At 37.9% G+C, this 13247-nt stretch overlaps 2 protein-coding genes across 2 annotated transcripts in view; one reads left to right on the forward strand and one right to left on the reverse strand.

Annotated features, from left to right (window-relative positions):
* Positions 1 to 9256, forward strand: eif4a1b (eukaryotic translation initiation factor 4A1B). Its single transcript, XM_079871046.1, has 11 exons — positions 1 to 157; positions 934 to 982; positions 1343 to 1475; positions 1797 to 1936; positions 5767 to 5935; positions 6043 to 6152; positions 6437 to 6580; positions 6790 to 6927; positions 7669 to 7758; positions 8103 to 8182; positions 8294 to 9256. The coding sequence occupies exons 1-11, from the start codon at positions 135 to 137 to the stop codon at positions 8436 to 8438; spliced, it is 1221 nt and encodes a 406-aa protein (XP_079727172.1). The 5' UTR covers positions 1 to 134; the 3' UTR covers positions 8439 to 9256.
* Positions 2228 to 13247, reverse strand: part of mpdu1a (mannose-P-dolichol utilization defect 1a) — a 26849-nt gene continuing 15829 nt past the window's right edge. The window contains exons 8-9 of the transcript XR_013821233.1: positions 11757 to 11826; positions 2228 to 2567 (exon numbers count right to left, since the gene is read on the reverse strand). The gene's annotated coding sequence lies outside the window, so the exon portion shown is untranslated. The remainder of the gene's footprint in view (positions 2568 to 11756; positions 11827 to 13247) is intronic.

A 13247-nucleotide genomic window follows, 5' to 3' on the forward strand; every position in this document is an offset into this window, starting at 1 on the left:
GTACTAGCCAATGAGAATATGCGACGGGCGGACCATAATCTGACTGATGGTCGAATGCAGCAATCACAATTTTAGGAAGAAAACCGTGTTAAACTATATAAAACATTTTCTCGGTGTGCTCGCCCTTTGTGATAATGTCGGCAGAATATGAAGGGAGGTAGGACAGCTGGAATTTAAACGATCTTAATATATTTGTTTATAAATTGGAGATCTTATGCGTGCGTGTTGTCAGTCGCCATAGGCATTCCGCTTCTAGATGTTGTTGGAAGTAGCTTGTGGTTCGTGATCTTGAATGTCGCAAACGAGTTGTAAAAACCCACTGGCGTTAGCATATGAGCTCTTAGCAGCCAGGCCTGCTGGAGGATGTTGACGTAGAACGATCTTTACTGTTCAGCAGCTCAAAATTAAGGTTTAGATCGCTAATGATGTGTTGTTGTTATTGTTGTTGTTATATTAATATTAATTTAATGCAGTCAATGATCATCTCGATTCCTCAATTAGTCTACTTGATTTAGCTCGCACTGACTGCTCGACACATAACCCTCTATTTATGGCCCTGAAGTGAAGCATGTTTTTCCTCCATTCATTCATTTGCACATAGATCAAACTGATTTTCTCTGGCTAAATATATTTTCTAAACTGTACATGGAAGTTCAATGTAGTGGTGATTCCCCATATTATACTGCTTTAAAATGTGGATTAATTTTGTGTTCTTAAATGATTGACATATAATTATATAGTGTGTGTGTGTGTATATATATATATATATATATATATATATATATATATATATATATATATATATATATATACATACATACATACATACATACATACATACATACATACACATACATGCATTGAGAGATCAATAAAGTATCTATCTGTCCCTCATGAATAACTGAATGGTGCTAATGTGACATTTCTTTGCAGACCTAGAGACAATGGCCCCGAGGGCATGGAGCCAGATGGAATCATTGAAGTGAGTTCATAACTATTTTTTTACATTTAACTATTTTATATATATATATATATACATATACATACATGCGTACATACATATATCCCTGCATGTCTCTCTTGGCACAGCTTTAGGAAGCGGGTTGGCACTGAATGTGCTGTCAGTTGTTTTGACTGTCTTGTTCTCACTGTGGGGGTCAGCGATTCCTTTTTTTTTTTTTTTTTTTTTGAACAACTGCCAACCTGTTATCCTTTATGCATAATGCAATAAGTGACAAATAGCAGTTTTTTTTCTTTTCATAGTGAGATGGAGTTAAGATTAGCTCGCCTGTGGTCTTTTGTATCTTAATATTCATCTAATTACTTCCCCCTGTAACTGCAGAGTAACTGGCATGAGATCGTGGACAGCTTTGATGACATGAACCTGCGTGAGACTCTGCTCAGGGGAATCTATGCTTATGGTTTTGAGAAGCCCTCTGCCATCCAGCAAAGGGCTATCCTCCCTTGCATCAAGGGTAATGTATCTTTAAGAATATTCTAAAGATGTAATACAAGTGATGTTTATTGGAGCAGTCCATATCATTGGATACTCTGTTTTCACCTTCTGTTATTGTTCCAGGCACATAATATGAAAAATCATCAGCAGTGTTCATTTATAATTGTCATTTAAAGGTTGTTTTTTTATCTAGAGGGGCATCTTCGGTAGTAGCAATGCAGTAGCATAACTGTTAGACTGCCATCACCCATCATTGCATGCTTGAAGGATGTCCCGTACTATCAAGTACAGCTCATTACTTGGCCACTTTATGACCTGTTGTTGTTTGTTTCCACACTAGGATATGATGTCATTGCGCAGGCCCAGTCAGGAACAGGCAAGACCGCCACCTTTGCCATCTCCATCCTGCAGCAGATTGATGTAGAGCTGAAAGGATCTCAGGCCTTGGTCCTGGCACCCACCCGTGAACTGGCTCAGCAGGTTAGCGCTGTCTCTGTGTTCACTGCTTTTGCCTCACTTGCTGCAGAACCACAATGTCAACGGTGCAGCTGAACTAAACTGAGTTCGTTTGATGACTTTTTTTGTCAGAAATGGGCACTATTTTTAAAGCTAGTTTTTTTGTCACTTGCATATGAACTTCAACTGAATCCATGTTAATTGTCTAGAAAGATGATCATTTTGTTAAAGTTGGGGAATGTTAATTTTAAAAGCAACATGTTACATTGCATTTTTAGGAAAAGTTCATAATCGTGTTACATTTTGTTACTTTTTATGGGAAGTTCAATGCACATTTATTTGTATAGCGCTTTTCACAATACATATCGTTGCAAAGCAGCTTTACAGAAAAATGCACGTTTCTACATCAAAATTTAGAGTGCAGTTAGCTAACATCATGCATTCATAAAGCAGTTATTACAAGTTGTGATCATAATGATTACAATATATAGAAAATTTGGCAGTGGTGCATGATGATTCAGAGTGGCTGTCATCTGAAGTCCTTGCAGGAGTTGGCGTCATCTCTTCACAGGTGTTGGGACATCTGAAGTCTTCATAAGAGGCTGGATCCAAACTGGAGCTGAAGTACTCTCTAGTTACCTCGGGATGGGCATTTCTGAGACAGAAAAGTAAATGGAAAATAATTAGCATAGCTGCTGTTCATAACATTTCAAGCAAAAGATAATCATGTGCATTTCATCTGATACAACTGGAGTACAAGGTTTTGAGGTGCATTATGTGAATGTATGGCCAAAGAGATGCATCTTTAATCTATATTTAAACTGGGAGAGTGTCTGAGCCTCAAACATTATCAAGAAGGCTATTCCAGAGTTCAGGAGCCAAATGTGAAAACGCTCTCCCTCCTTTAGTGGACTTTATTATCCAAAGTATTACCAAAAGTCCAGAGTTTTGTGACCTTAAAGAGCGTGATGGATTGTAGGGCGATAGAAGATTGGTTAAATATACAGGAGCTAAACCTTATAGCCTTCTTGGGTCAGTAGCAATACTTCGATACAAAACTTAATATTTAACTAGTGTAGAGATGATAAAATTGGGGTTATATGATCATATTTTCTTGACCTGGTTAGAACTCTAGCAGGGGACGCAGGACCGCCTAGTAATGTATTACAGTAATCCAGTCTAGATGAATGCATGAACTAGCTTTTCTACATCAGAAACCGATAACATGCTAGCACCGTAGTGACGTTTCTGAGGTGGGAGGCTGTTTTTGTAACATTTGAAATATGATTATCGAAAGACAAGTCGCTGTCTTGAGGCAAATTGTATTCTGAGAGATTGTGTACAGGTTTTTGGTCTAATAAGTAATACCTCAGTCTTATCCAAATTTAATAGAAGAAGATTACTGGTCATACAATATTTTATATCTTTAACACTCTCTGACAACTTGGATAATTTAGAGATTTCATCTGGTCGTGATGAAATATATAACTGGGTATCATCAGCATAACAGTGGAAACTAATTCCATGTTTTCTAATAATATTACCAAGCATGTATATTGAAAATAGCAGAGGGCCTAACACAGATCCATGCAGCACTCCATAATTTGCTGGCGTTAACTTGGATAATTCCCTGTTTAAATAAACAAAATGGTAACGGTCAAATGCGTACAATATAATCCACCCTAATGCCTGTCCCTGAATACTGGAGTAATTTTGTAGTTGATCTAAGAGTATTTTATCATCTATAGTGTTAAATGCAGCAAACAAAACTAGGATTGAGATGCAGCCTTGGTCAGAAGCTAAAAACAAGTCATTTGTAATTTTAAAGGGGGGGTGAAATGCTATTTCATGCATACTGAGTTTTTTACACTGTTAAAGAGTTGGATTCCCATGCTAAACATGGACAAAGTTTCAAAAATTAAATTGTACGTTTGAAGGAGTATTTCTGTGCCAAAAATTGTCCTTCCGGTTTGTCACAAGTTTCGGAAAGTTTTTTTCGAGTATGGGCATGTGTGACGTCAGATGTAACGGAATTTCCTTATACGGGTCCTAAGGCACTTCTCCGGTAAGATCGCGGGCGCGCGCACACTCGTAGACCAGAGCAAGAGAGCGAAAGCAGTACCTCATCTAAGCGCTCTGCTCGGCTTTAGGGAAGTCAGTGTCACCAAAGAAGTGGGTTTTTGGTTGCCAGGGCAAGACAAACCTGCACAGATTCCCAAAGAACCCAGCGTTAAGGGAATAGTGGATGCAGTTTGTTTTTCCGGGGCAAAAACGAGTTGAGCAAGACTGTTTCCCTGCATTTCGACGATGATTGTTTTATAAACAAAGCCCAGATCACGGATTTGCAGATCGTCTAATGCTTAAGGATCGAGCAGTCACAATGATAAAGGTCCGCAGTCGTGCGTTGGAACCGGAGGCGGTGAGTAAAACTGTTGAACAAATGTCTCTGTGTGTTGTTAACGTTACTAGCTCGGCGCGTTAGCACAGCTTTAGCACATCGCCCACACGGCCCGCCCCCAGCCGCTCGTTTTTTTCCGGAAAGACTCGGTACAGTCTATCTTTCACTTATAAATATAATAAAACTAAAGACTTTTTGGAGATATGAACGATGCAATACTACTCTATAGGTACTCAAGATTAACAGGAGATTGAGTGAAAATGAGCATTTCACCCCCCCTTTAACAAGAGTAGTTTCTGTGCTATGATGGGGCCTGAATCCTTTTTTGTTTTTGCAGGAAGGACCACAATTAAGCGAATTTTTCTGGTATTTTGGACATAAATGGACAATTTAAAAAGGGTCTGTAATTTGCCAATTCATTTGGATCTAGTTGTGGTTTCTTAATTAGAGGCTTAATATCTGTCAGATTGAAGGGTCTTGGGACATGACCTAGAGATAGAGAAGAGCTAATAATATTGAGAAGAGGCTCTTCTGCTACAGGTAACAACTATTTCAGTAGTTTAGTGGGTATTGGATTTAATAAACAATAAATTTATTTAGCTCTTCCTGTCCTTTAGATGTAAAGCACTGCATTTGTTCTTGAGGGACAATAATTGAGGCTGAATCATAAAACGCTGTCAAAGGTTGTACGTTTACATTGTATTTCGGCTGCTTTTGATTTCCTCAGTGAAGAAAATCATGAATTCATTACTACTACACTGTGATGAAATATGATGTGTTTGTTAATCTAGCCACTGTACTAAATAAAATCCTTGGATCGTTTTGATTATTTTCTGTGTTTGCGGAGATGCTCAGCCCTGGCAGCTATTAGATCCTTTTTATAGCGGGACATACTGTCTTTCCATGTGATTCTAAAGACCTCTAAATGAGTTTTTCCATTCGCGCTCTAGGTTACGAGTTTCTCTCTTGAGGGCTTGAGTAATACTGTTGTACCATGGTGCAGTAATTTTCTCTCTAACCTTTTTTTAATCTGATGGGTGCAACTGTTCCTAATGTAGTAGAGAAGATTTTGCCCATACTTCTAGTCATTTCATCAAGTTCATTTATGTTTATGGGAACACTGAGCAGTTGAGGCAGATCATGTAGGTTATTTGTGAATGAATCTTTAGCGGTTGAGAGAATTATATTATAATAATTGTTCTACCTGGTTGATAACACAGAGCGATATGATAAATATCAGCAGTATGCAAGTTACTATTCTTGGGATTTAAGAATCAATATTGGTTCTTCAAAATGAAAATTTATTCAAATTGAGAAATCTATATTTTAACTCAGCCCTTTAAATCGCCACTTACATGTGATGGCAAATGTGCTTCTGTTCACAACTCATCTACGCAAGTACAGGCAAATGTTTTGCTCCAGGTTACTTCACACTTGATTTTCTCTGTCTTTACAGATCCAGAAAGTGATTCTGGCTCTTGGAGACTACATGGGTGCAACATGCCACGCCTGTATTGGTGGGACCAACGTGCGCAATGAGGTCCAAAAGCTGCAGGCAGAGGCACCGCATATTGTAGTAGGAACCCCTGGTCGTGTCTACGACATGCTCAATCGAAAGTTCCTCTGTGAGTAATAAGTACTGTGAGATCTATTGCTGAATATTTAATTATATTTTATTGCATAATATTATTGTTATGCCATTTACACTTTCTTTTGTTTACTTCTCTTCTAGCTTCTAAGTACATAAAAATGTTTGTGCTGGATGAAGCAGATGAGATGCTGAGTCGTGGATTCAAGGACCAGATCTACGAGATTTTCCAGAAACTCAATACCAGCACACAGGTTAGGATATGAAATCGACCATGTTTCTTGTATGTGCTGTTACCAGGTTGAATATGTCCATGTGTTATTGCATGAGAATATGCTTTTGCCAAAGCATAATGCAGTTATGGCAACAGGTTGAGAACAAACACAAGTAGTGTTGCTTCTTGTTCAGTCAGCTCTGTTTCCCACCACTATTCCATTATGACTGGTAACAACACCTTTTTAGGAGACCTAGCTTTAAAGGTCATACATGTTTGTTTATAAATGTGATCGATCATGTTGATCTGCCATCTGTCCTCTAGGTGGTGCTGCTGTCAGCCACCATGCCCGCAGAGGTGCTGGATGTCACTACCAAGTTTATGCGAGAACCAGTGCGCATCCTGGTGAAGAAAGAGGAGCTCACCCTTGAGGGTATTCGTCAGTTCTACATCAACGTTGAAAAAGAGGTACAGATCTTGGGTCACTTTTATGCAAAGCAACAACAGCAGAAATTCATGAATTGCATACATGAACGCACAATAATTTATCAGGGCTTTTTTAAAAGGATGTTTTGTGTGCTTATATGCATTGAATTTTACCAGTGGCTGTTAATAGGTCATTCTGTTTCTCACCATGCTTTGGTGTATGTGTGTGTGTGTGTGTGTGTTTTTGTCAGGAATGGAAGCTGGACACTCTGTGTGATCTCTACGAGACTCTGACCATCACTCAGGCGGTGATCTTCATTAACACACGCCGAAAAGTAGACTGGCTCACGGAGAAGATGCATGCCAGGGACTTTACTGTCTCAGCTCTGGTAAATACCTAAAGTGCCAGACCGCAGCTATAAAGAGGAACAATATTGTTGAATCACTTTCAGAGCATTTTTGTAATCTATTTTTAATATAAAAAAAGTCAGCCAATTAAAATCATTCCTACTTTAGAGTGTGAGCTGCAATTGTTCACAGAACATAACTGTATTGTGCGATTAGAATAAACATAACGTTATTACAAACTGTGAACGCTAATACAGTTATTACAGTTATTGTTCTTGATGTGCCTTAACAGATCCGCCACTACCTAGATCTAAGTGTGTAGCTCTCAGTATGTATAACAGACAATTCTAGCAGAGCGTGAGCATCTAGTATTTTCACATATGTCAGACTTTCAACAATTGTCTTTTCTTCCATGAGGGGTGGATCTTATATATTTAATTATATTGTCTTTACATCAGGCCAACTCAGTCTATCTTATGCACCTGAAAGGGACAGAATATCTTTGTACAAGATGCTCACATACAATTGCTAAAGTAGTGTCATTGTTGACCTGTAATTTAAATTAGCATTAAGGTTAGAAATAAAGCTTTATGGTCCGATTAATAATAATAGTGGTAGTATTACAATTATTTTAAAATATTTTAGCATTCATTCTGTACACAGATGGTCTGATAGTTTCTCATATACAGAATGTTCTTTCTTTGCAAGCATAATGAATGCATAAATAAACTAAATGTACATGTTTGGTTTGTAGTAAAGGCATTGTGTGTTATCTTTGTCAGCATGGAGACATGGAGCAGAAGGACCGAGACCTGATTATGAGGGAGTTTCGCTCTGGTTCTAGCCGTGTCCTTATTACCACCGATCTGCTGGTTAGCAAACACATCAATGCATTGATCTTGCTTAATTTGTTCTCGTAATCTGGAATGGATTCTATTCAAAAATAGTTCAGTTAGCAGATGAGGTCACCAGACTTCCCTGACCCCATTGCACCCTCTAGTGCTTTGGAGTAATAATAGTATCTGGTATAAAAATAGTGTGTTCTGCTATGGATGGGTCATTCTGTCCTTCCCCATAGCTTTATCAAACCACACACACAACTATCTATATATATATATATATATAAATAAATTGAAGAACAATGTAAATAAAAAGTAATATACTTTTGTATGCTTGAGTTAACTTTAATTTTCTTGCATGTCTTTCTCATTCATAGGCCAGGGGTATTGATGTCCAGCAGGTGTCTTTGGTGATCAACTATGACTTGCCAACCAACCGTGAGAATTACATTCATAGGTTTGTGTTTTGTTCATGATTGTAACATTGAATTTGACTTAAGCCGATGAATTGTTTCCACTGCCATGTGATTATTATAACCATCTTGTATTTTTTTTGTGATACTCTCAGGATTGGTAGAGGCGGCCGTTTTGGCAGGAAAGGTGTGGCTATCAACATGGTGACAGAGGATGACAAGCGTACTCTGCGGGACATCGAGACCTTCTACAACACTACCGTAGAAGAGATGCCCATGAATGTGGCTGACTTGATCTAGAGATTTATTTGACCTGATCTAGATACATCCCCCCTCTCTCTATCCCCACAATCACTCTCGCTTTTCCAAGTTTAAGCACTTCTAAATGGAGTAGGGGACGTGCAACTCCCTGCTCTTCCACATTTGCAAATTAGTCATTTTATTTTGCCCAAAACTGAACAAATTTTATAAATCTCAGATGCTGAATATACATCTATTTATCTCCATCAACTCTCATAATAAACATTGAAAAATATGGGCTCAGCCATCTTCTCTTACGGAGAAGAGCAGCATGTTCTGTCACTCTGCTTTCAATTAGTCATCCTGATCTCTTCTTTTTTCTTTTCTTTTTTTTTAAGCTGGGAATCATCATTGACGTGCATTGATGTTTTTTTAAAGCACATGTTACTAATATAGTAATGGGCCATGTGGTAAAAGTGTGCTTCCTTTTAAACCAACATGAAAAGCATCAGTAAGATTTGATACATTTCTTTCGGATTCAGCTACTGGGACTATAAGATCCAAGTAGTAACTGCACTTGCTTGCTGTACTGTTTGCTGTAAAACTGTGCCAGAGCTATGTAATCACCCTTGAACAGTATATGATACAAGATTTCTGAGTATTGTGGGCTTCCTGGATTTCTATATTTGGAAGTCCTTACTCAGATGAATTTTGACTGAAGGCGGTATAAAAAAAAAACTGATGGAGGAAAAAAAAATTATTTCAACGTTATTGGATTATTTAATTTTTTTTTTCTACATTTAAGTTATTTTGTAAGTGTATTTTGTTCTTCGGAGGAGGGGGGAAGTTTCAATAAAGCTACAGCATAACTCGTCAAACTCTCCTTTTTCTCCTTGTTATTAAACAGTTTGCAAGTTTGGTTATGTTCTTTGCTGTTTTTGCAGGTTCCAGTTGTTAAAATCACTCATTTCACATAGGGGTAGCAAAGTGTAATGCTTGTACATTGGAATCTGTACAAATTAAACATTATTTACAGTCTTGTTTTAACCCATTCCCTTTCTTCGTTATCAGGTATTCAATCCAATTAAGAACATTAATAGAAGTTCATGTTAAAGATGTTTTTTTTAAAACTACATGAACATCTGTTCATGGATTTACAGGCATGAATCGGAGTGCCAGTTCTTTTTTTTAATCTTTTATTGCATGTCAACAATTTTCCCCAAAATTGCTCATATATTTTACCTAACTAATAGGTGTACATAAAAGTCAGTTATAAGAAAAAGACAGTCAGTTGTGAGATACTGTAATGCCGGTGTTCAACACTGGAGGGAGGCTCCACACAGCACAGAAACTTTAGTAAGCAATAACAAACAAATACGATTGCAGTATCCAAAAATGGAGAAATTGTAACTTATAAATCATGTAGTTTTAAAGTATAAGGAGCAGTAAAAAAAATCCAATCATCTGAGACAGGTTCTCGCCGCTAATTTGATGTAAAGTACTGTTTACATTTGGCCAGTGTCAAAAAATGTGTTGTATGTTGCTTTTAAACAGAAATGTAGCAAATGAATATGCATGAAGGCATCTGTGAGATGTTTTGTTGGAAATCAACAAAAAGTTTGGTTTTCAAATCAGCCATGAACTTTTAAATGAATCTCTTTTCCTCTCTCTCCTCTTCATCATCACCTTCGTCCCCATCGCTATTCGGTGGCACCTTACCATCCCCAACGGCCGTGTTGCAGTTTCTCGCACAGTGTAGGTGGCCTCTCTGCCTCCCCAACCCCCCTTCCGTGGCCATAGTGTTTGTGGGGCATGGTGATTTTGCAAGTGGGAGGCTCGTAAAGGCCTGGCTGGACTACCGGGCAGTGTGATGGATGGAGGGAAGGCCGCAGACTCCATTTACATGAGAACAGAAGCCGGAGAGCGGCTGAATAGAGGGGCTTTCAATCTGCTTGTCATTGAAAAAGCTTAAGAACTTTCTCCAGCGACTAACCAACCCCCCAGCTCCTCTGCTCTCTCTCCCTCTTACTTTCTTCTTTATTCTCGACCCCCTTTTTTCCCCCCTTGCTGTCTCTCTTGCTTTTCTTCCACCACCGTCCTCCTCCCCTCCCTCTGTCCATCGCTCTTTCTTTTCTCTCGAACCCCCCCCTCTCCCTCCCTACTTCATTTTTTCCTCTCTCTTTTATCTCAGACCATCCAATCTGTCATTCTGGATCTCTGCGTCTCTCGCATGTATGATGTTTGGCTTCTTTCAGGCTTTCTCTGGACTCTCCGGCTCTCTTGCGAGGCCCCCACTTAAATTTTGATTTGATTGTCGACACAACACCAGGAGACATCAATGTGTTTCCTCTCTTTATTCTCCTGCTCTTGCTTATAATGAGACTGATCCCATACATGAGAATGACTCATGCACAATAGCTGCGGCACACTCCATATTCAGCCTCCACATAAAGTAAGGTTAATTGTATAATAAGTGTGTGACAATGACCTGCGACAATGGCTCGAGTCAATATTGACGCCGTACAGTGGGGTTTTGCAGCGTCAGGCCGTGAGCCAGTAGAAAACGGCAGCTCACGTGTCGCGCATGAGATTTTTTTACATTTCTGCTTTGGTTTGAGGTAATACCACCTGTTGCTCTTCTATGGACTTCCATCGTGTCAAAATGGGCCATAGGTTTCAGTCATTCAAACTGTCACAAAGCCAGAGAAAACATACTAATCCAATAAGAGATTCTGGTTTTACAACCCACTGTCTAACACAGAGACAATGCATATCTACTGCTGGTTGACGTTAACACGTTTCATGCCCTACTACTTAGCTTTGCACCATCACGTTCTTTTAAAATGTTTTTTTACAATGGCACTTACTTATATAAACAGAACAAATCTAACAAATTCATTTCGCAAACTTATATTTTACGTTCAGGTTCCATTAGCAGAATGACTTTCGGTCCCCATTAGATTTGTTGTCAATGATTAAACGGGAGAAACTAGAACAAAGGAAAAGAGAATGGAGTACAGACACTCCTCCTTATCCTCTTCTTGGAATGCTGAGGATCGGATGAGTTTGTTCACTCATGAAAATCTAATGCCGACTATTGCTTTAAAAGTAAACTAGTAACTTTTGTAAGTTGTTAAAATGACCCTAATGAAGTCATTTTTATAACATCTTTTTTTGGTAGGCCTTATAGGAACCATTCATATGATGTGTTAGTACAAGCTAAACTCAGAGGGGGGGAGTTCATTGTCACACTTCTTACTGATGGTCAGTCGTAGTCGTAGTGTTTGGGGATGCAGGGCTCACAATAGAAGTGTGAAGTGATGCCTATAGAAACTAATGTGTATGGATGGCTGGGTGATAAGGAGTAACTACTCACACCTGCGGTCATTAGAGAAGACGACTCACTGGGGTAGAAGGCATCCGAGTACAACAGCATCAGTGAAGATGGCTAAAAGAGAATGAAAGTAAATATCAGTAAACTTTTTCAACAATAAATATAAAAGGTTCCAAAGGTGATGCCATAGATGAACTAACTTTGGTTCTCCCCAAAAGCTTTAAGTAATCAGTTCTTTTCTTAGTGTGAAGAACATTTGAATAATCTGAACCCTTTACCCATATAAAGAAACTTTTTTTTTTTTTTACATTGGAACGGTTCCATGGATGTTAAAGGTTCTTCATAGAACCATCGATGCCAATAAAGAACCTTTATTTATCACAAACCTGAAAATGTACTTCATGTGGTAACATCTAAAACAACTCAAGTCATGAATACAATTTTATGCACCAACAGAAGCAGTGCCCAATTGCAACAAACTTTGAAAGAAATCTCTAAAATTATAATGGTTTTGTAAATATTATCACTAAGGATTTTCTTAACACATCATGTAAACAGAGAGAGTATGTCAGCATATGTCTTATCACATAAGATGTGATACACATAATATATATTTGCATGTACTATTGTGTCCTTACGATATGAATCAACCCTGTTACCATCATAACTCCCCTTATTAGAAGACATTAGATGTACAATTCCACAAATAAAAAACTTTGTCATGACAATATTCTTTCAGAATGTGATCTTTTCAAAGACAAGTATGTCTGTACTTTTTTCAATCACTTTGGTTATATTTTGTGGGGTTTGTCAGTAGGGGATAATCTTAAGCAAGACAGTGTTACTATGATTTTACAGTAAACAACTAATTATAGGTAACATAACTTATTAACTTATTATAACTTATAACTAACTAACTTATTATTTATTTATTTATTTATTTTTGAGGGGGGGGGACACAAATAAGTACATTGTAGTGTTGTGACCTTAAACACAGCTCGGCTAGTAACTGTAAGTCCCATACTTTTGTATTTACTTTAAAATAAGCTTTATAATCCAACCTATATTGAAATGATTAAATTTAGCCTTAAATTTAGCCTTATAAAAAACATTTCCTTTAAAAATCGCCTATTAAAAATAGAAAAGGAAACAATTTTGTCCAATGACCAAAATAAAAATGACTGACAGTCCAAAAGTTGCCTTTTCAACAGGTAACAATAATAGAGTATAATAGATTATGTTGTTTTGGTCAGAAATTAACAACAAGACACAAAATGGTATTCCTTGAAACTGTGGATAGATAAATAGTTCACAAAAAGTGTGGATAATTAAATAAATGAAACTTTAAGGAACTAAATGTTATTGATGTCTAATGATTTTGAGGCGAAAAAACATAAGATGGCCACAAAGTGTTATATTGTAAAATCAGTTTAAAGTGTTGCAGGTGAAGACAGAAACTCTTCTCCCCAAAACTGAATCCTCCTCCTGCTCTTGGCCTCTCTACATTCACCGCACCCCTTCTTTAGTGATGCTAA

The sequence above is a fragment of the Squalius cephalus genome (genome assembly GCF_949319135.1).
Source record: "Squalius cephalus genome assembly, chromosome: 5".
In the NCBI taxonomy this organism is placed as follows: Eukaryota; Metazoa; Chordata; class Actinopteri; order Cypriniformes; family Leuciscidae; genus Squalius; species Squalius cephalus.

What these genes read in the sequence shown, in the direction of transcription:
- eif4a1b (XM_079871046.1), top strand. Translation starts at nt 135, where the DNA reads ATGTCGGCAGAATATGAAGGGAG. An exon ending in AACTCAATACCAGCACACAG is followed by an intron (nt 6,153 to 6,436) that starts GTTAGGATATGA and finishes TCTGTCCTCTAG; the next exon opens with GTGGTGCTGCTGTCAGCCAC. An exon ending in ACTTTACTGTCTCAGCTCTG is followed by an intron (nt 6,928 to 7,668) that starts GTAAATACCTAA and finishes TATCTTTGTCAG; the next exon opens with CATGGAGACATGGAGCAGAA.